At 45.7% G+C, this 21,115-nt stretch overlaps 1 protein-coding gene across 1 annotated transcript in view; it reads left to right on the top strand.

Moving 5' to 3' along the window:
* Positions 1 to 21,115, top strand: part of abcc4 (ATP binding cassette subfamily C member 4 (PEL blood group)) — a 443,243-nt gene that overhangs the window by 417,585 nt on the left and 4,543 nt on the right. The window contains exon 29 of the mRNA XM_070892652.1: positions 6,947 to 7,081. Coding sequence (XP_070748753.1) covers positions 6,947 to 7,081 — 135 coding nt within the window. The remainder of the gene's footprint in view (positions 1 to 6,946; positions 7,082 to 21,115) is intronic.

Consider the following 21,115-nt stretch of genomic DNA (forward strand, 5'->3'; position numbering starts at 1 on the left):
GGAATTGTCCATGAGGGTCCTGATGTTCCAGGTCCCGAACTTCATGTTAACGGAGTGGAAGATACATGCGTAAGTTCTTTTAACGTGGGGTGGCCGTTGCACACCGGCAATCACACGGGCTTAGCTGAGCAAGGTCTTGGTCCAGTGGCAAGGGGGTCCCAGACAACTGGAGACCAGGCACTGCTGTATGAGTCTAATTGCCTACGGCAGGGTGTTGGCCACAGGCTCGGTGCTGAGTATCGCCACTGATGTTAGGTGGCCTGAGGCTTGGTTGGGGGGCAGGCATTGGGAAGGTCAGCTGTCCGCTGGGGGATGTTTTAAGAAGTTTCTTCCAGAGTTTCCAAGGTTACTTAAAAGTTTAAAAATATTTCTAAATTGTTTAAAAAGTTACTCGGGTTGTTTAAAAAGTTTAAAAGTTGATTAAAAGTTTAAGATGTAAGTCAGCGGTGGCCCCAGAGTCCCCTCGGCCGGTTGAGTGCCGGTCCCGGAGTCCCTTCGGCCGGTCCGATGCCGGCCCCGGAGTCCCTTCAGCGGCGCGTCTGGTTCCTCAGTGCCCTCAGCAAAGCCGCTTGAGGGCTGCCCTGGATTATGGGGCTCGCGTTGCTGGAGCAGAGTCTCGTACCCACGGTGCAGGGGTCCCTCCGGCCCGGGATAGAAGCGGGCCGCTGCGGGGTCCTTGCCGAACAGCGGCTGCATCCACTCACTACGTAATGATGTACAGTAGACACCAAGTCGCTGGAGAAATACCACCAACGATGTCTCCGCAAGATCCTACAAATCCCCTGGGAGGACAGACACACCAACATTAGTGTCCTCGATCGGGCCAATATCCCCAGCATCAAAGCACTGACCACACTTGATCAGCTCCGCTGGGCAGGCCACATTGTCCGCATGCCAGACACGAGACTCCCAAAGCAAGTGCTGTACTCGGAAATTCTTCACGGCAAAAGAGCCAAAGGTGGGCAGAGGAAACATTATAAGGATACCCTCAAAGCCTCCCTGAAAAGATGCAACATCCCCACTGACACCTGGGAGTCCCTGGCCATAGACCGCCCTAAGTGGAGGAAGAGCATCCGGGAGGGCACAGCACCTCGAGTCTCGTCGCCGAGAGCATGCAGAAATCAAGCGCAGGCAGCGGAAGGAGCATGCGGCAAACCAGTCCCACCCTCCCTTTCCTTCAACCACTGACTGTCCCACGTGTGACAGGGACTGTGGTTCTCGTATTGGACTGTTGAGCCACCTAAAAACTCATGTTAAGAGTGGAAGCAAGTCTTCCTCGATTCCGAGGGACTGCCTATGATGATGATGATGATGATGACATACAATATAAATCTATCCTAGACCATCCTGTGTTCTCTTCGTCTGGCCCCACCTAATACCTTACTATTTATCCCTTTCGTGCTATCCGTCTCTCCCAATCCTTTGTTTCTCCTTTCTAATGCTACATCCTCCAGCCAACCTAGTTTAAACCCTCCTCAACAGCACGAGCAAAACCCCGCTACGAGGAGATTGGTCCCGGCTCTGTTGAGGTGCAACCCGTCTGGCCTGTACAGGTCCCACCTCCTCCAGAACCGGTCCCAATGCCCCAGGAATCTGAAGCCCTCCCTCCTGCACCATCCCCCCAGCCACACATTCATCTGCGATGAGTGATTTAATTTCCCGTGGCTGTGCGCCCACATGAAAAACATGGTGCGCGGGGGGAGGCCTGGAATCACATGGTGCACTGAAATCGCCAGTGGGGGTGCCTGAAATTGCATGGGGGAGGGAGGGGGCTCAGTTAGAGGGAGACTGGGGAATGTGGGCTCAGGTGAAGATGGAGACCGAGAATGGGAGTTCGGGGGAGAGATGGACATCCCTCCCTCAATGGAAAAGGACCCTGGGATGGCAATGAACTGGGAAACCCAACGAATAATGAATGAAATCACATCCTGCTGTCAGGGCTTCAGAATTGGGTACAATCCCAGGTCAGAGCGAAATATAGGACGCAGCAGGATATACAGCCAATTCTGGGATATTTGATTCATCCAGTATGCTGCACATACAATGGCCCCTATTTTCCACTTGCTGGATATTTGGCATGTTAACGTACGATTTTTTTGTGTCTGTTTGCACCAGCAAAAAAAAATCGGGACTTTCGCCAAATAAATTTTAGAATTTGGTGCCACGCTCTCCAAAATTAGTCTGGGAGCAGAACTTCACGTCTGCATTAAAAACTCTCTGGGCATGCGGGAAAAGCTGAAGTTGCCAGGGCAACCAGAAACGCTGAAGCAAGCTGAAACCCGCTCCCCCAAGAGGTCAGCTTACCCCACTGCTACCGAAAGGGCCACATAAGACCCTCCCCCCGACTGGACCCACGGCCTCCGGCTGGACCCCCCCCCCCTCCCCAGCGGGTCCAGCCGGTGGGGAATAGTCCTTTTGGCCCAGAAATCTCTTCCCTTGCTCCAAAATGAGATCCCTGTGGGGAACAAAAGGTATTTTATCGTGTATTCTTGTTGCCTCGCTCCTGTCCTCTTGTGCCCCATGCTGATTCCTGAAGTTAACGTATGGGTTTTTGCGGGGCTTTTGGGCAGTGTGTGCCGCACTGAAAGAAATCGTGGACAGCCAAAATCGATTAAATCCAGAAAAACGGCACCCAATCCTGTTTTGACTCGTCTGCGGTAAAAATGTTTAAACTGGCGCTCATGGTCGGCGCCAGCATCCAAGTGTTGGCGAAAGTTGTAAAGTGAGTATTTCACATCAAAAAATGTTTGGATGCCAAAAACCAGCACACAATCGTGGCGAAGATAGGGGCCATTGTCTATTTTGATAATAAGGATGGCCACAAATAAAGGAGACCTGATGCAAATCCCCAAGTTGTTCCTCATTTATAGGTTTCACTGTATTAGTCACCTCTCTACGTACTTCACCCCCCCCCCTGCTACTTATTAGCCCTGCTTTCCCCATCACTATTGTACCCAGAGTATCACTACCCCTCAAAAAAATCCTCAAGATAGACAAGAAGGGAAAGGAGGTGGGGTAGCTCTGTTAATAAAAGATGATATCAGGGCAGTTGTGAGAGACGATATTGGCTCTAATGAACAAAATGTTGAATCATTGTGGGTGGAGATTTGAGATAGTAAGGGGAAAAAGTCACTGGTGGGCGTAGTTTATAGGCCCCCAAATAATAACTTCACGGTGGGGCGGGCAATAATCAAGGGAATAATGGAGGCATGTGAAAAAGGAACGGCAGTAGCCATGGGGGTTTTAACCTATGTATCGATTGGTCAACTCAAATCGCACGGGGTAGCCTGGAGGAGGAATTCATAGAATGCATACGGGATTGTTTCTTAGAACAGTATGTAACAGAAACCTACAAGGGAGCAAGCTATCTTAGATCTGGTCCTATGTAATGAGACAGGAAAAAATAAACGATCTCCTAGTAAAAGATCCTCTCGGAATGAGTGATCACAGTATGGTTGAATTTGTAATACAGATTGAGGGTGAGGAAGTTGTGTCAGAAACGAGCGTACTATGCTTAAACAAAGGGGACTACAGTGGGATGAGGGCAGAATTGGCTAAAGTAGATTGGAAACACAGACTAAACGGTGGCACAATTGAGGAACAGTGGTGGACTTTTAAGGAGCTCTTTCATAGTGCGCAACAAAAATATATTCCAGTGAAAAAGAAGGGTGGTAAGAGAAGGGATAACCAGCTGTGGATAACCAAGGAAATAAAGGAGAGTATCAAATTAAAAACCAATGCGTATAAGGTGGCCAAGGTTAGTGGGAAACTAAAAGATTGGGAAAATTTTAAACATCAGCAAAGAATGACTAAAAAAGCAATAAAGAAAGGAAAGATAGATTACGAAGGTAAACTTGCGCAAAACATAAAAACGGATAATAAAAGCTTTTACAGATGTTTAAAACGGAAAAGAGTGACTAAAGTAAATGTTGGTCCCTTAGAAGATGAGAAGGAGGATTTAATAATGGGAAATGTGGAAATGGCTGAGACCTTAAACAATTATTTTGTTTCGGTCTTCACAGTGGAAGACACAAAAACCATGCCAAAAATTGATGGTCACGGGAATGTGGGAAGGGAGGACCTTGAGACAATCACTATCACTAGGGGGGTAGTGCTGGACAGGCTAATGGATCTCAAGGTAGACAAGTCCCCTGATCCTGATGAAATGCATCCCAGGGTATTGAAAGAGATGGCGGAAGTTATAGCAGATGCATTCGTTATAATCTACCAAAATTCTCTGGACTGTGGGGAGGTACCAGCGGATTGGAAAGCAGCTTAATGTAACACCTCTGTTTAAGAAAGGGGGCAGACAAAAGGCAGGTAACTATAGGCCGGTTAGTTTAACATCTGTAGTGGGGAAAATGCTTGAAACTATCATTAAGTAAGAAATAACAGGACATCTAGATAGGAATAGTGCAATCAAGCAGACACAGCATGGATTCATGAAGGGGAAATCATGTTTGAATAATTTACTGGAATTCTTTGAGGATATAACGAGCATGGTGGATAGAGGTGTACCGATGGATGTGGTGTATTTAGATTTCCAAAAGGCATTCGATAAGGTGCCACACAAAAGGTTACTGCAGAAGATAGAGGTACGCGGAGTCAGTGGAAATGTATTAGCATGGATAGAGATTTGGCTGGCGAACAGAAAGCAGAGAGTTGGGATAAATGGGTCCTTTTCGGGTTGGAAATCGGTGGTTAGTGGTGTGCCACAGGGATCGGTGCTGGGACCACAACTGTTTACAATATACATAGATGACCTGGAAGAGGGGACAGAGTGTAGTGTAACAAAATTTGCAGATGACACAAAGATTAGTGGGAAAGCGGGTTGTGTAGAGGACACAAAGAGGCTGCAAAGAGATTTGGATAGGTTATGCGAATGGGCTAAGGTTTGGCAGATGGAATACAATGTCGGAAAGTGTGAGGTCATCCACCTTGGGTGGAAAAAAAACAGTAAAAGGGAATATTATTTGAATGGGGAGAAATTACAACATGCTGAGGTGCAGAGGGACCTGGGGGTCCTTGTGCATGAATCCCAAAAAGTTAGTTTGCAGGTGCAGCAGGTAATCAGGAAGGCGAATTAAATGTTTGCCTTCATTGCGAGAGGAATGGAGTACAAAAGCAGGGAGGTCCTGCTGCAACTGTATAGGGTATTGGTAAGGCCGCACCTGGAGTACTGTGTGCAGTTTTGGTCACCTTACTTAAGGAAGGATATACTAGCTTTGGAGGGGGTACAGAGACGATTCACTAGACTGATTCTGGAGATGAGGGGGTTACCTTATGATGATAGATTGAGTAGATTGGGTCTTTACTCGTTGGAGTTCAGAAGGATAAGGGGTGATCTTAAAGAAACATTTAAAATCATGAAAGGGATAGACAAGATAGAGGCAGAGAGGTTGTTTCCACTGGTCGGGGAGACTAGAACTAGGGGGCACAGCCTCAAAATACGGGGGAGCCAATTTAAAACCGAGTTGAGAAGGAATTTCTTCTCCCAGAGGGTTGTGAATCTGTGGAATTCTCTGCCCAAGGAAGCAGTTGAGGCTAGCTCATTGAATGTATTCAAGTCACAGATCGATAGATTTTTAACCAATAAGGGAATTAAGGGTTATGGGGAGCGGGCGGGTAAGTGGAGCTGAGTCCACGGCCAGATCAGCCATGATCTTGTTGAATGGCGGAGCAGGCTCGAGGGGCTAGATGGCCTACTCCTGTTCCTAATTCTTATGTTCTTATGTTCAATATTTTCTTTATCAATACTCATTCACCCTGCCCATTTAATTCATCCTACACTGCTCTGAAATCCTTACAAACCAAATAACCTGCGTCGACAAACAACATTGGCCCTGAAATTCCGTTTTGTCCTTCCCGCGGACATTTTAGAAAAAAAATACACACCTACCTTAAGCTGCTGCTCACATTCGACTTTCCGATGCTGAGGCCTCCTTTGACTGCGATTCACAGCGCGTGCACATCGGGGCGTGCGCAGGCCTCAAGCTGGATTCAGATGACTCTGGGCAGCCAATCAGGTAAAGTATCATAGTAATAGGAGTTCCACAGGGTCCTAAACTCCCATTACTATGATTGTGACAGAGCCTGAAGCACCCAAAACATTAATAAAAAAAATAGAAAATAATTACACTACATTCATTTAAATTAAAGTTATTAATCTCTTTTTTAAAAAAAAAACAAATCCCGATTTTTAAAGTTTTTTCAAATAAACTTACCATTGTGGGGAGGGTTTTTAATAAAATATGTTTAATAACTTTACTTTTAGATGTTTTTGTGTTTTTTTAAAACACTTGCGCCTGTAAAAGTAGGCTATGCGCCTGCTTTTTCACGCAAGCTTTTTGAGAACATTTGTAAGCGTAAATATCGGAAGTTTCCACTTACAAGTGTCCTCGCTCCCGAGATGCGGCCATATGTCAAGCCAGAAACTTGACAGATTGGAAGTGCCGGGCATTTCCGATGCCTTCCCGGGTCCGTAGGAACTCCGTACAGACCCAGGGAGGTCAGAATTTCAGGGCCAATGTCTCACCCACCACAACCAATGCTACAACATATCCACTTCCATATAAAATATCTGTCACAGGGGATCAACTCATCATTTGTCATCAGGTGTGCCGTTGAGGAATCAAACCAACCAAGGGTTTTTACACCAGGTCCAATTCCGATTTTACAAATCAATATGAAGAGGCTGAGTTTGAGTTCAAATCAGATCTTAAATCCAGCCTCTCAAAACAAATTGCATGGCATGCAAAAACAATTGCCATAGAGACTCCACATTTGGGTCTTTCTGTCTGTCCATCTTTCTCCCTTTCTCATTCCATGAACCACCTTCTGTTTTTAAGTTAATACTCACATAAACACTGAAAACACAACATGGAAATGGAGAACTTTTTGATGAACAATGCAATCTGAGCATTTTTGCTTTAAATGTTGGCTCTAGGTACTGGATGCAGGAAGAGTTGCAGAGTATGAGGAACCATACGTCCTTCTTGAGAACAAAGATGGTCTGTTCTACAGGATGGTGCAACATTTGGGCAAGGCTGAAGCAACTGCTCTGACCAAGATAGCCAAAGAGGTAAGGTTGTATACGAAAAATCAGTAAGCCTGTTTTGCATTTCCTTCACAAATTTAACTTACATATGAAATCAATAGCTGTATTTTATAACACAACTGGCTTCACCCATTTTGAGTTGTTCTTGCTTAACAGTATTTTGCTGACAATCTCTTTGACCTAGTTGTCAAAAGACACAGCTGTGTATCTGCAATAAAAGATGAAAACATTTTTTTTAAATATTTTAAAAGAAATACAACCACTCACAGGCTAACACTGGAGAGGACTTTGTATGTACTAAATGCTCCTTAACACTCAACCCTGGTCAAGACCTGTCCCAATACCTGTACAACTGAATTTGAAACAGATTTTTTTTGTCTCGGGTCCAGAGGGTATTATCTGGTGCAGCATACAGATATGGTCTTGTGATGTGCAAAATTGATTAAATGTCGCCAAAGTATCAGTTGATGGTTAATGCACAATACATGTGCTCCATTTTTCTAATATCGTTCATACATATGTGTTGCACAATTGATTTTCCAGCTGTAGGATTTTGAACATTAATGATCCAACTATGCCACATATGTTAGTATAATTCTGATACTTTTTGAAGAAGTGGAAGTTTAATGCTAGGGGCCAGATCATGGAAGAGAGTTGGACTTATACCATTAATGCTGATCATCTGGGGTTGGTCTGCATTGTTCTTTGAAAATGTTTTACCATTTTAAAAGAAAGATGTTTTCTTAAAAAACGTTAACGCTCAGTCGGGGCAGAGATGCCGCCATTTTAGAAATTGCCCTTGTGCATTTTTGTGGCAGTGGATGCTACCCCACCTTCCCCCCCCGCCCCACATCGCACGCCGACCCCTTACCGACCGGCGCTGACCCCTTTCCATCCTGCGGGAAATTGCCATCGCCGCCCGGTGCCCCCGACACCTTTCCCAGAGGGAGGGAAGCTGCTTGTGCCTGGGCGGCACACCCACTCTTAAAGAGGAGGCCCCACTGCCACAGCCACCATTTTATTTTAATTGGCGGCTAACTCCGAGGCAGCCACAAGTTCAGCCTGGTTGATGCAGAGCTCGCAGCGGCCTTCCCCTTAAACTGAAGGGGAGGGACGTGTTGTGACGCATCAGCGTGGCACGCCCACGTCGCACTGACATCATAATCATTGTGCTGACATGGTCAGCGGCCTCATGAATCCGCCCGCCTTCCGCCCCACTCCCCCCCCCACTCCCCCCCCCACTCCCCCACCGCAGCCTGACTTCACCACCCTGCCAGAAGAAAAATTAAAGAAGGGGGCAAAATCGCCCCACACACCAATCAGGCCGGTAAATCAACAAAGGAAACCATGCGTGCACCCTGTTTTGGTTGGAGGGCAATTTCGGCCTCCTGGTGTTCTACTGTATCACTATTCAATTACTAATGTGAAAGAAGAGACTATCTGGGCCATTTTTTTCAATCATTAGAAACTTCACTTGCAGCCAGAGGTTATTCATCAGCACTCGTACATTCTTTTGAATATGCACAGAAGTCTGTCTTTCTCTATGTCAGAGTAAATTAAGTGGGTAGTACGACCATGGCTTCAGCTCACCTCTGGGGACACCTGCTACAGCAACACAAATAGACAAAAGAAAGTAGGTAAAAGACTGAAGCCTGTTTCAGTGTAGTCAGAAACCTTATCTCGAGCTCTTGATGATTCAGTTGACGTCAGACTGAAAAGCATCGCATTCAATTTTCTTTCTTCCAATTTTCTCTCCTCCTCGTCTGAAGATGCAATTTTATTCCACACCCAACAATAGCCCTCCAGCATTTAACCCACATATTTATTGTTCATGTGTGAGCCTAGACAGTTGACTATTGAACCATTGAGGGCCTGATCCCACCTTTACTTAATGTCCACATGGGCACTTTCCAGCAGGGCCCACTGAATAGCAAGCTGAACAGCAACTTTGGCTGATTTTCCTCTCCGACACAGAGAGGCTGAGGCCTATTGTAATGTGGATGAAGTCACCTGACCCAACAGATGAAACCATAGACATTCCCGGTCTGTATGGTTCATTACCACATTGTGTCGTGCATTTACCAATTGTGCCATCGAGGTGTTTGATATCACATTCTTGCAGAAACTTTTCTTGTGTGCTGAATGGTTGAGTGTGCACCTTAAGTGGCTTTTTCAAATAATTAATTGTATCCTTGGCATATGCTACATTGACTAGGATGGGCAGAGAAATCAGCGTATGATTTCAATATCACACATTGCTTACCATCTGCCCACATTTTACTGGCAACACAAAGCTGTACCAAAATTCAGATCTCAATTCAGTCCCAATACTGTCTTCGATTAGATTTTTAATCATATAACCACAAGACTTGTCATCATTAGCAGCACAAAGTATAATGGAGCCTGCTCCTGGCTCCATCCCGCTCTGTGAAAAGAATTTTACGTTGATGGGACCTGTTAAGCCCAACCCTGCGAGTTTTCCAGCCAATTAAAAGGAAGCGGGTCTGATTATGTCATTTGATGACACTTCATTAGCTGGTTTCCTTAAAGGGACTATGTCCACATTGCTTTTGAGATGGAGCATTGAGGTGCTGCAACACTGACAAGCACGGCACAGAGGGGCACGACTGCACCCAGGCTCTCCCATGACTCCTTCCAGATACTTATGGTTGCACATTGCACAGGAGGGCACAAGCAGGGATGTGGTCAGGAGGACCAGGCTGCAATGGTGCAAACCTTCAACAATCTCAGTAGATCATGAAACGTTACTGCAAAGCCACATTCAACCTCATCCTGCTGTGCCACTCATCACATCCCCATCACTCTGCCTTCCCTACCCTACTCCTGCACATCCTTACTCACACCAACTTACCTTGCACCTCCACCCATCCCTCTCTCTATCTACATTATCCCTTCTCCATTTCACTAGCCACCTCTCACACTCACTCTTGTCCAATCATACCAACTAACAACAAGGATAGACACTTGGGTCTTTTAGACAATGTTCATGTAAAGTTTCTCATAATGTGTTGTCAAACATTGAAATCTTTATTTTCAACACTTTGTATTCTTGAACAGGTTTGTGTGCACCTTTGGAAGTGGTTTAGTGAGTTGTAGTTTATGGTGAGACATAACGGTATCCCCGCAATGGTGATGAGTGTGAAAGGAATGGGTTGGACATTGTAGGGATGCTTTATGGAGCTGGTGTGGGGTGGTGCCAACCTGGTGCATCATGTAGCAGTCAGGGTGTACAGCGTCAAGTGAAGTAAATGTGGCCATGGTGAGGTCATCTCTGGCCTCCCGGGCAGCAATGTGGTCGGGCGCTGATGCCCTGTGTCCTGAGCAGCATCAGGTGATTGCGGGGAAGGTTGGTATTGTAGTTGGTGCTGCTGGTGTGCCTGGTGCTGCTGGTGTTGGGGCTGATCGTGATGGGATTCTAAGGACCAAGGTGAGATTTTTTTCAAGGGCACCGATGCTGCTGGAATAGATGGCAGGTGAGGTTGAGATGACAGAAGCGATCTGTCAATAGTGAGAGAGGTTGCTCCAAGGAGGTGACAATAGATAGAGAGTTTACTCCAAACACTTCCAAACTGCATAAAGCTCAAAAGTGTCTTCTAAATCCTGAAGGCTCCAGCTTCTGACATTGGAAAGTGAACAGCTGTGAAATGATGGCTTTTGCAGCTGTCACCAATTCAGAAGAATGGAGAGTCACTGAAAACCCGAGCTACATACCCGACGTGAAACTCGTCAAAAAGCTGGGAAAATTATAAGTACACCATAAAATGCCGTCTAAATACTTTTTAACAAGCTCTTAACAAAGTGAATTGCCTCCTCCACCACTTGCTGTTGGGTCTGTAAAGCACTGCCAGACCCGGCACTTGGGAGACTGACGTGGAGGTGGGTTGACAGCGGGATCCCGACCCACTGTCAGTCTTTCCTGTTTTGACAGCGGACCCGCCCTCTGAGTGCCGGCAAACGTGACATTTGCATGTTTTATAACACAGGGTGTGGTGCTTTATTGAATATTCTAGTGAGAGGCCACTTCATCGTGAGAACTATCACATGGTGCCATCTATGATTTTGTATATTTCCAAAGGACATTGCAATTTACGAAGTAAGTGGGGTACGTGGCTTGAGGAATGATGCAAGGGAGAGGATTCAAATTCCTGGGACATTGGAAACGGTTCTGGGGGAGGTGGACCAGTACAAACCGGACGATGTCCTAGGGGGAGTGTTTCCTAGTGCTATTGGAGAGGGTTTTAACGAATATGGCAGGGGGATGGGAATCTATGCAGGGAGACAGAGAGAAGCAAAATGGGGGCAGAAGCAAAAGGTAGAAAGGAGATAAGGAAAAGTGGAGGACAGAGAAATCAAAGGCAAAAATCAAAAAGGGCCACATTACGACATAATTCTAAAAGGACAAAGAGTGTTAAAAAAACAAGCCTGAAGGCTGTGTCTTAATGCGAGGAGCATTCGTAATAAGGTGAATGAATTAACTGCACAGGCAGCTATTAACAAATATGATATAATTGGGATTATGGAGACATGGCTCCAGGATGACCAAGGCTGAGAACTCAATATTCAGGAAGGATAGACAGAAAGGAAAAGGAGGTGGGGTAGTGTTGCTGGTTAAAGAGGAAATTAATGCAAAGTAAGGAAGGACATTAGCTTGGATGATGTGGAATCTGTATGGGTGGAGTTACGGAATACCAAAGGGCAGAAAACGCTAGTGGGAGTTGTGTACAGACCACCAAACAGTAGTAATGAGGTTGGGGATGGCATCAAACAGGAAATTAGGGATGCGTGCAATAAAGATACAGCAGTTATCATGGGTGACTTAAATCTACATATAGATTGGGCTAACCAAACTGGTAGCAATGCGGTGGTGGAGGATTTCCTGGAGTGTATAAGAGATGGTTTTCTAGACCAATATGTCGAGGAACCAACTAGAGAGCTGGCCATCCTAGACTGGGTGATGTGTAATGAGAGAGGATTAATTAGCAATCTTGTTGTGCGAGGCCCCTTGGGGAAGAGTGACCATAATATGGTAGAATTCTTCATTAAGATGGAGAGTGACACAGTTAATTCAGAGACTAGGGTCCTGAACTTAAAGAAAGGTAACTTCGATGGTATGAGACGTGAATTGGCTAGAATAGACTGGCGAATGGTACTTAAAGGGTTGACGGTGGATAGGCAATGGCAGATATTTAAAGATCACATGGATGAACTTCAATAATTGTACATCCCTGTCTGGAGTAAAAAAACGGGGAAGGTGGCTCAACCGTGGCTAACAAGGGAAATTAAGGATAGTGTTAAATCCAAGGAAGAGGCATATAAATTGGCCAGAAAAAGCAACAAACCTGAGGACTGGGAGAAATTTAGAATTCAGCAGAGGAGGACAAAGGGTTTAATTAGGAGGGGGAAAATAGACTATGAGAGGAAGCTTGCAGGGTACATAAAAACTGACTGCAAAAGCTTCTATAGATATTTGAAGAGAAAAAGATTAATGAAGACAAATGTAGGTCCTTTGCAGTCAGAATCAGGTGAATTTATAATGGGGAACAAAGAAATGGCAGACCAATTGAACAAATACTTTGGTTCTGTCTTCACGAAGGAAGACACAAATAACCTTCCAGAAATACTAGAGGACCAAGGGTCTAACGGGAAGGAGGAACTGAAGGAAATCCTTATTAGTCAGGTAATTGTGTTCGGGAAATTGATGGGATTGAAGGCCGATAAATCTCCAAGGCCTGATTGTCTGCATCCCAGAGTACTTAAGGAAGTGGCCCTAGAAATAGTGGAAGCATTGGTAGCCATTTTCCAACATTCTATGGACTCTGGATCAGTTCCTATGGATTGGAGGGTAGCTAATGTAACCCCACTTTTTTTTAAATGGAGGGAGAGCGAAAACCGGTTAGCCTGACATCAGTAGTGGGGAAAATGGTGGAATCAATTATTAAAGATGAAATAGCAGCACATTTGGAAAGCAGTGACAGGATCAGTCCAAGTCAGCATGGATTTATGAAAGGGAAATCATGCTTGACGAATCTTCTAGAATTTTTTGAGGTTGTAACTAGTAGAGTGGACAAGGGAGAACCAGTGGATGTGGTGTATTTGGACTTTCAAAAGGCTTTTGACAAGGTCCCACACAACAGATTAGTGTGCAAAATTAAAGCACATAGTATTGGTGGTGATGTATTGACGTGGATAGAGAACTGGTTGGCAGACAGGAAGCAAAGAGTAGGAATAAGCGGGTCCTTTTCAGAATGTCAGGCAGTGACTAGTGGGGTTACCGCAAGGTTCAGTGCTGGGACCCCAGCTATTTACAATATACATTAATGATTTAGACAAAGGAATTGAATGTAATCTCTCCAAGTTTGCAGATGACACTAAGCTGGGTGGCAGTGTGAGCTATGAGGAGGATGCTAAGAGGCTGCAGGGTGACTTGGACAGGTTAGGTGAATGGGCAAATGCATGGCAGATGCAGTATAATGTAGATAAATGTGAGGTTATCTACTTTGGTGGCAAAAACAGGAAGGCCGAATATTATCTGAATGGTAACACATTAGGAAAAGGGGAGGTGCAACGAGACCTGGGTGTTATGGTACATCAGTCATTGAAAGTTGGCATGCAGATACAGCAGGCGGTGAAGAAGGCAAATGATATGTTGGCCTTCATAGCGAGAGGATTTGATTATAGGAGCAGGGAGGTCTTACTGCAGTTGTTCAGGTCCTTGGTGAGGCCACACCTTTAATATTGTGTTCAGTTTTGGTCTCCTAATCTGAGGAAGGACATTCTTGCTGTTGAGGGAGTGCAGCGAAGATTAATCAAACTGATTCCTGGGATGGCAGGACTGACATATGAAGAAAGACTGGATCGACTAGGCTTATATTCATTGGAATTTAGAAGAATGAGAGGGGATCTCATAGAAACATATAAAATTCTGACTGGATTGGACAAGTTAGATGCAGGAAGAATGTTCCCGATGTTGGGGAAGTCCAGAACCAGGGATCATAGTCTAAGATAAGGGGTAAGCCATTTAGGATTGAGATGAGGAGAAACTTCTTCACTCAGAGAGTTGTGAACCTGTGGAATTCTCTATCACAGAAAGTTGTTGAGTCCAGTTTGTTAGATATATTCAAAAGGGAGTTAGATGTGGCCCTTGTGGCTAAAGGGATCAAGGGGTATGGAGAGAAAGCAGGAATGGGGTACTGAGGGAATGATCAGCCATGATCTTATTGAATGGCGGTGCAGGCTCGAAGGGCCGAATGGCCTGCTCCTGCACCTAGTTTCTATGTTTCTATGTACCAGCTTCCTTCTCAATAGTGCGTTATATATCAGAAATGGCTCAAAGCACTTCACATACAGCGAGTTACTTTGAAGTGGTGATTATTGTTATTTAGATACACATCAAACTCAAATAAATATAGAACAAGTTCATTTTCATTTCAGATGAAATAGATGTCCATGAGATGTCTGAAGGGTGTTATTTAAGCTGATATGCTCTCAGTTTATAATGGTATCGAGTCGTTCCATTGAATTGAAGCCAGTGCAAATCACACCCAAATATCTAATGCCTCCTAACAAGAGACAAAAAGATGTAGATCTATAGCTATATTGATTAAGATGATGCTTATTGCTACATTATATTCTTTCTTTGTTGAATGTAATGGTCCTACTGTGACATTGCTAAATGATGCTTTCATCTTGCGTGAGAGCTCTGTGCCTTGTCCGGCCTATTAAAAGATGAGGGTCTGATGACAGCATTGACGACGTATTTTCAGCATATGATTGTGGAGGGAGTGAGAGCTCACAGGCGGAGGTCCTCTTCCCTCCGGGTGGATGGACGAGACCTCCCCAACAGACCAAACCAGTCTGGTTGGAGCTTGCAGAGGAGGTCATGAGCAGGGATGTGGTGAGGAGGACCAGGGCGCAGTGCCGGAAGCGTTTCAATTATCTCAATAGATCAGCAAAGGTGAGTACAAAGCCACACTCAACCTCATCCTGCTGTGCCTCTCATCACATCCCCATCACTCTGCCTTCCCTACCCTACTCCTGCACATCCTTACTCACACCAACTTACCTTGCACCTCCACCCATCCCTCTCTATCTACATTATCACATCCCCATCTGACTAACCACCCCTCACACTCGCCCTCATCCTAATGCAATCATACTAACTCATCATAGGCAGTCCCTTGGAATCAAGGAAGACTTGCTTCCACTCTTAAAATAAGTCCTTAGGTGGCTGAACAGTCCAATACGAGAACCACAGTCCCTGTCACAGGTGGGACAGATAGTCATTGAGGGAAGGGGTGGGTGGGACAGGTTTGCCGCACGCTCTTTCCGCTGCCTGCGCTTGATTTCTACACGCTCTCGGCGATGAGACTCGAGGTGCTCAACTAACACCACACAAGGTCACTTGACATGGGCACCCCACTCGATCAGAGTCACCCTTTAAAGATGTAACCCATCCATTCCTTACACTAATTCCATCGCTCTCACTCAACCTTCTCCTCTTTCCCTCCTTGCAGGAAAAGAGAGCCCACAATAAAAGGGAGAGGGAGAGAACCGGAGGTGGTCCTCCATCATTGGCCACCTTAACAGCAACAGGAGAGGTTGTCCTGGAGGTCTCAGGAGTCGCCGAGCAGTTGGAGGTGAGAGACGGAGAGAGGGGGACATCTCAGCAACCAGGTGACAGAATTACATCTCATAGTCACATGGCATACAGCAGTCACTCAGTGGGGACTGGTGTCAGGAATGTTCATCATATGCATCATGGTATTGTTACCATTCATGATATGACATTTCTAATTCATCTCTTTACTGTCCCACAGGTCCATCAACACCCCCCCACTCCTGTCCAGGAGGAGGAGGATGACGACTTCACAGAGGAGCCTCCAGCCTCTAAGGGGGCACCGACACCAGATATGAGCCCACCCAGCGCCAGCGAAGAGACGCACACCTCGGTGGGTGCCACGCGAGATAGAGTGTTGTCAGCTGGTGTCTCACAACTCACAAGTGAGCAAGAGGAGCTGGTGGAGACAGGGACAGCAGTGGGACTCCTCGCCGGAGGAGGGCGATCCTGGAAACATAGAAACATAGAAAATAGGTGCAGGAGTAGGCCATTCGGCCCTTCGAGCCTGCACCACCATTCAATAAGATCATGGCTGATCATTCCCTCAGTATCCCTTTCCTCCTTTCTCTCCATATCCCTTGATCCCCTTAGCCGTAAGGGCCATATCTAACTCCCTCTTGAATATATCTAATGAACTGGCATCAACAACTCTCTGCAGCAGGGAAATCCACAGGTTAACAACTCTGAGTGAAGAAGTTTCTCCTCATCTCAGTCCTAAATGGCCTACCCCTTATCCTAAGACTGTGTCGCCTGGTTCTGTACTTCCCCAACATCGGGAACATTCTACCCGCATCTAACCTGTCCAGTCCCGTCAGAATTTTATATGTTTCTATGAGATCCCTTCTCATCCTTCTAGACTCCAGTGAATAGAGGCCCAGTTGATCCAGTCTCTCCTCATATGTCAGTCCTGCCATCTCGGGAATCAGTCTGGTGAACCTTCGCTGCACTCCCTCAATAGCAAGAACGTCCTTCCTCAGATTAGGAAAGGGCAGCAAGAAGTGCAGGGGGCCGACAGGTTTTGCGAGCACGATATCTGTAAATGTGTAGAGAAAGGAGGAGTCTCTCTCCAACATGGGCCTCACCGTTGGATGGCCACCTGCATGGAGCAGTTAATGCGCCACTCACAGGAGCACATGGTCTCTGGAGATTCGATGGCAGAGGCTCATAGACTGCCTCTCTAGGAGGGATATTAACGTAGACTTATCTCCTCATGGCCCCATTGCTGTGCAGCAAGGTTCTCTCCAACGCCTCGCTAGCAAGGAAGTGTGGGTGGTCCATGAGAGGGATGATGGTGAGAGGGGACATGGAAGTGGGGGCTCCTCAAAGTGCCCACACTTCTCCCCCATTGCCCCCCTCAGTCAGAGCCCCAGATGCCTCCTGGAACCGCGATGGCCGAGTCTGCCCCTGCACAGTTGCAGGAGGAGCAGACTTTGACGGGGCCCTCACAGGCTCCAAAACCCAGAGGACGTCCGGCAAAAGTGTCTACGCAGTGGCAGCAGGGAAGTGAGTGGCCTGCCTCGACCTCTGCTGAAGTCACAGGGGTTGCACCTCGTAGAAGCACGTGTAAGAGAAAGATGAAACACAAGTAGATTCACAAGGGTAAGCATTTGGGTGTTTTAATAACTGTTTATGTTAAGTTTCCGTTAATCTGATGTAACAAATAAAAATGATTATTTTCACCACTTTCCGTACATGGCCAATTCTGTCTGCAACTTTGGAAGTGGCTTAGTGAGTTGGAGTGAATGGTGAGACATAACGTTACCTCCAGCAATGGTGGTCAGTGTGAAAGAAATGAGCTGGACATTGTCGGGATGTTTTATGGTGCAGCTGTGCAGTGTGGGGAGCCTAGCACAGCATATGGCAGCCATATGGGTGTAATGCCTGAAGTTGAGTTAATCTGACCATATTGAGGCTATCCCTGGCCTTCCGGGCAGCAATGTGCTCCAGTGCTGGTGGGATCTGGACCGCAGATTCCTCCTGCTCCTTCTCCTCCTCGTCTTCCAGCTGATCATCATCCTCCTCCTCCTCTGAAGAAGAAGCTATGTGCTCAGTGCCTTGCTCCTCCTGCAGCTCCAATCCTCACTGCTGCGCTATGTTGTGCAGGGCTCAGTAGACAACGATGATTCTGGAGACCCGGGCTGGTGCGTACTGAAGGGCTCCTCCAGATCTGTCCAGGCATCTGAAACACATCTTCAGCATGCCTATTGTCTGTCCTATGACACATCTGGTGGAGATGTGACTTTCATTATATCCCTCCTCGGCCTCAGTACTTGGCCTCCTCAAGGATGTCATGAGCCGCATCTTCAGTGGATAGCCCTTGTCTCCAAGCAACCTGTTTGGAGGTACGAGGACCTGAGGGAGGGTGGCCTGGCGCAGGACGCAAGTGTCATGGCAGCTGCCAGGGAATCTGACCCACACATGCATGGTGATCTTCCTATGGTTACAGACCAGCTGCACATTGAGGGAGTGGAAGCCCTTGCAGTTGACCCCTGGGTGATGATGGGTGCCCTGATGGCCACATGTGTGAAGTCAATGACACCCTGCACCCGTGGGAAGCCAGCCAGAGTCACAGAGCCCAGCGCTCGCTCAGTAACACCGGCTTCATCAGTGGCAAAGTTCATATAATTGGCTGACTTGTCAAACAGAGCATTGGTCATCTGGGTGATGCATCTGTGAGCAGCTATCGGCGAGATCCTGCAAATGTCTGCTGCAGATCCCTGGGAGGAGCCTGAGGTGAAGAAGTTGAGGGCGGGGGTGACTTTGACAGCTGCTGGTAAGGCGTGTGCACCAGGCCCTCTGGGCTGCAGGTCTTGCTCCAACAATCTGAAAATGTCTGCGACGACCTGGTGTGATAGCCTGAGCCTCCTCTGGCACTGCTGCTCCGTCATGCTGAGGAAGCTCATCCTCTGTCTGTATACCCTGTGTCGGGGTATCGCCTCCCACGCAGTGCAGTCCAGGCTCTCTGCCCGCTGCAGCATCAGGTGGTTGAGGAGAAGGTTGGTGGTGTTGGGCCTGATCGGGGTCCGATTCTGAGGACCAAGGTGAGTCAGTATAAACAGAACCCATGCTAATGGAATGGATGCAGGTCAAGTAGAGATGACAGAAGCAATCTGTCAATGGTGTGATAGGTTCTACCAATGAGGTGACAATGGATCCCCTCTGCTGGAAACATTTGCAACCTCTAGAAAACGAAATCTATGCTGACAATGCAGTCAGCAACAGCATGTCTAAGCAAGTCAGCAGATGTCAAGTGAGAATATTTATTGCACTTTCCATGCTGGGCACTAATGAGCTGGATCAAAGGTCACTGAACTCCTGTCTCAGGTTCACAGACGTGGTTCCCGAGCTCTCTGATTCCCGTGCTCATCCAAGGAAATTGGAACATTCGGGTTAAAAAGGCGCTTAAGGATCTGACAATGACCTCACAATAATAATCTAAGTTATCTCGGCCACCTCTACCGTTCAGGTCACTGCCGCGCCGGCAAACGCCCCCAAGAGAAAGGCGCTGGGGAGGGAGGGGGCATGTCAGCGGGTTCCTAACCCCCTCCGAGGTTTTTCACACTTCACTCCCGATCTGCCTCCGATCGCGCCTGCACGGACCCCAGAAAATTCCAGCCTTCGTGTTTGATGAGACCTAGTCCTATTAAAGGCCCTGATTTCCAACATGTAAAATTTCACCTCCAGTATTCTTTAAATAACCAAAATAAAGTCAGTCTTTTAAAAATTGGTGTAGAAATAACACAGCTCTTTGAGAAGTTCTTGATTTAAAGTTTAAAAATGATTTGCTGTCTGCATACCCTTTATTTCAAAGCCGTATTAAAAGTGACCTGTGCAGACAAAGATAAGATTAATTCTGGGACTTGACAGTCATTTTTTTAGTAAACTGGCTTCTCTCTAAACCTCAACAAAAACGATTTCATTTTTGTTTGTGTAAATACATCTTTTATTAATGTATTCTTTCTCTTGAATACATTTCAGATAAAGCTCAAGTAGCCTTGACATCAATTCATTTTTGGTATGTTTCTACTTGTCAAAAAACAGAGATACCGAGAAAGTGTGAAAAATGGCCGGAATGTGGCCATTATAGGACAGTAAAAACTGATAGCATTTCATTTCCTTTTTATTCAGTTCTTGCGTTTATCAGAAGACCTACATCTGTCTCGGCACAAGTAGGATTTGATAGACTGTAACAATTCAAGGGCTCAACATATGACTACCTTATTACTTCAGTATCACTTTTTTTACATTTTCAAGATGTTGCTTGGTTCAGTCATTGTTGGACTGCTTCTCTTTCTCATTGTAGTGGTTCTTTTCATCGCTCTGATTTACCAACTCAAATAACTGCTTTACGCAACAAATTCAATGCCGAGATTTAATACAAATAATACCAAAGTATCTACACTTGTCAGTCATGCTTCTGACAATGTTGTGGTTCTAATCTGATATTACTGTCCAAACCTACTTTGTTCATTTCATGTTAGAAAATGAGAAATCCTTGTGCAGAAACTAGATTTACTTACCTATTGTTACCCAGTTTTTTCATTTATCTTTCAATTTCAACTGCATGAAATGATTTTGCTTATCATAGCAATACCTTTTTCATGCCGTTTGATATTGATAAAACATTAAAATGTATCAGCATGTATGATCAATAATTATTACAATTACTTTTTCCTGAAAAATGTTAAGATGTATGCTTTAAATTCTCCTGTGCATTACTTTTTATTTTCTAAGTAGTTCTGTAAACAATGGGAGCCCTGCATCTTAGGGGTATGTTCAAAGCCTGATGAAAAATATAGTAGTTCTGCTGTATTCTCTAGTTAATGCAGATATGTTCCTGACGGAAATCATTCACAAGATTTCTCCTATACGAGGCCTGACCTGGTGATGTGTGAGGCTGTCACATTTTGGGATGTTTTAACCATTTTTCCACAGAAAGGTTTGGGGGGAAAAGAGTTACTTTAAATGTTGTGTTTTAAACCATGGTGTATTCATGCAAGCTAAAAAGAAAAAGGGCTAGCTTTCATGATGTTTTCTCATGTAAGTAATAAGAAATTTGTTAGCTTGTCTCGGTAATCAATAAACACTTCACATCCAATGTGCTGGGAGTCACTGCTCCCAAGTGCTGAGCATGAGGTCTGGCAGGTCTTTCCTTTCTGGCTGTGAATAATGAAAGGTTCAAACACACTGACACAGGAAATCATAGCGAGGTTTTTTTGAAGCAGACTACTGCGAGGCAACCAGGCAACAAAATTCTGCAAGGAGGTTGGTGTGCAGGACAGGATGGTCCAAACGTTTCAGTCACAAGACAAAACACTAATGTGGAAAGTTCCTTATTTTGTATTATTGTGTGAAGATTAGTTGTATTGTTTGAATTAATGAGTCCAATCATAACTGCCATTCTCTGTTTATCTTGCTGT

This window comes from Pristiophorus japonicus, chromosome 10 (assembly GCF_044704955.1).
Source record: "Pristiophorus japonicus isolate sPriJap1 chromosome 10, sPriJap1.hap1, whole genome shotgun sequence".
NCBI lineage: Eukaryota > Metazoa > Chordata > Chondrichthyes > Pristiophoridae > Pristiophorus > Pristiophorus japonicus.